Genomic DNA, 1,509 nt, shown 5'->3' on the forward strand with positions numbered 1-1,509 from the left:
CATAGACACGGACGCGTGGATTGCGAGAGTGGGAAGCGACGCGAACACGTACAGTACGCGTACGCGTGGGCTTGATTGTGCCTAAAGCACATTTGTTGCCCAGCTCCCGCGCAACTCACTGTTTTGTCTGACATATTTTGTATGCACGAAGGATGCGGACGCGTATTAGGCGCTTGCGCGTCAATCCCCCCCCCTTTTTGTGCAGAAAGCAAGTGATGATGCAGAATGTATGCATGACACTTAGAAAAATAAACAAAATAAAACTAAGAAAGAAAAGGAACGATCATACCATGGTGGGTTGTCTTCCACCTTGTACTTTTCTTTAACGTCCTTAAGTTGGACGTTCCACAAGCTCACTCTACTTTTGTAGGAGGATCCTCCAGGAGGAGGATCTCCAGCTCCTTGCTGTCCTTCATCTTCTCACCATGGTAAAGCTTCAAGTGGTGGCCATTAACCTTGAGGATATTGGGGTTTGAAGGGTGACTCAAGTGGAAGACACCATATGGCTCAGCCTTTTTCACTCTATAGGGGCCTTCCCAGCTTGATCTCAGCTTTTCAGGAATGAGTCTCAACCTGGAGTTGTAAAGGAGGACCAACTCCCCAGGTCTGAACTCCCTTCGCTTGATATTCTTGTCATGTACAACCCTCACCTTCTCTTTGTATAGTCTGGAGCTCTCATAAGCTTCCAAGCGAAGGCACTCCAATTCTTGTAGTTGCAGCTTCCGCTCAGCCCCCGCTTTCTCGAGTCCTATGTTGCATTCTCGCACTGCACAGAAAGCCTTGTGTTCCACCTCCACTGGAAAGTGAAAAGCCTTTTCGTAGACTAGGCGGAAGGGACTCATTCCGATTGGTGTCTTGTACGCAGTCCGATATGCCCAAAGCGCATCTGCAAGCTTGGTGCTCCAGTCTTTTCTATGAGGCTTGACGACTTTCTCCAAAATACGCTTTATCTCTTTATTTGACACCTCGACTTGTCCATTGGTCTGGGGGTGGTAAGCTGTTGCTACCTTGTGAACAATCCCATGTTTGTTCAGTAGACCTGTTAATCTCCTGTTATAGAAGTGAGTGCCTTGATCACTCACGATTGCTCGTGGTGATCCAAAGCGACAGGTAATATTGTTTTGAACAAAGGAGACAACAGTGTTAGCATCATCAGTGCGGGTAGGAATTACTTCCACCCATTTAGAAACATAATCGACAGCTAACAGTACATATAAGAAACCATGAGAGTTTGGAAAGGGACCCATGAAGTCAATGCCCAAACATAAAAAATTTCACAAAACAACATATGTTGTTGGGGCATCTCATCCCTCTTGGATATATTCCCAAACCTCTGGCATGGTGAGCAAGATTCACAGAAAGTAGCGGCATCCTTAAATAGAGTGGGCCACCAGAATCCACAGTCCATAATTTTTCTAGCTGTTCGTTGAGGACCAAAATGTCCACCACTCTCTGAAGAGTGGCAGGCCTCTATAATTGACTGGAATTCTGATTGGGGCACACACCTTC

The 1,509-nt window shown here is 46.4% G+C and overlaps 1 protein-coding gene across 1 annotated transcript; it reads right to left on the reverse strand.

The window, feature by feature from the left end:
* Positions 1-353: 353 nt before the first annotated feature.
* LOC112794780 (uncharacterized) lies at positions 354-842 on the reverse strand. The gene has a single exon (XM_025836760.1). It carries the CDS (start codon positions 840-842, stop codon positions 354-356), a length of 489 nt encoding a protein of 162 aa, XP_025692545.1.
* Between the last annotated feature and the right edge of the window lie 667 nt (positions 843-1,509).

This window comes from Arachis hypogaea, chromosome 4, assembly GCF_003086295.3.
Source record: "Arachis hypogaea cultivar Tifrunner chromosome 4, arahy.Tifrunner.gnm2.J5K5, whole genome shotgun sequence".
NCBI classification, from domain to species: domain Eukaryota; kingdom Viridiplantae; phylum Streptophyta; class Magnoliopsida; order Fabales; family Fabaceae; genus Arachis; species Arachis hypogaea.

Excerpts from the sequence above, each read along its gene's own strand:
- LOC112794780 (XM_025836760.1), bottom strand. The coding sequence starts at position 842 with ATGAGTCCCTTCCGCCTAGTCTACGAAAAGGCTTTTCACTTTCCAGTG.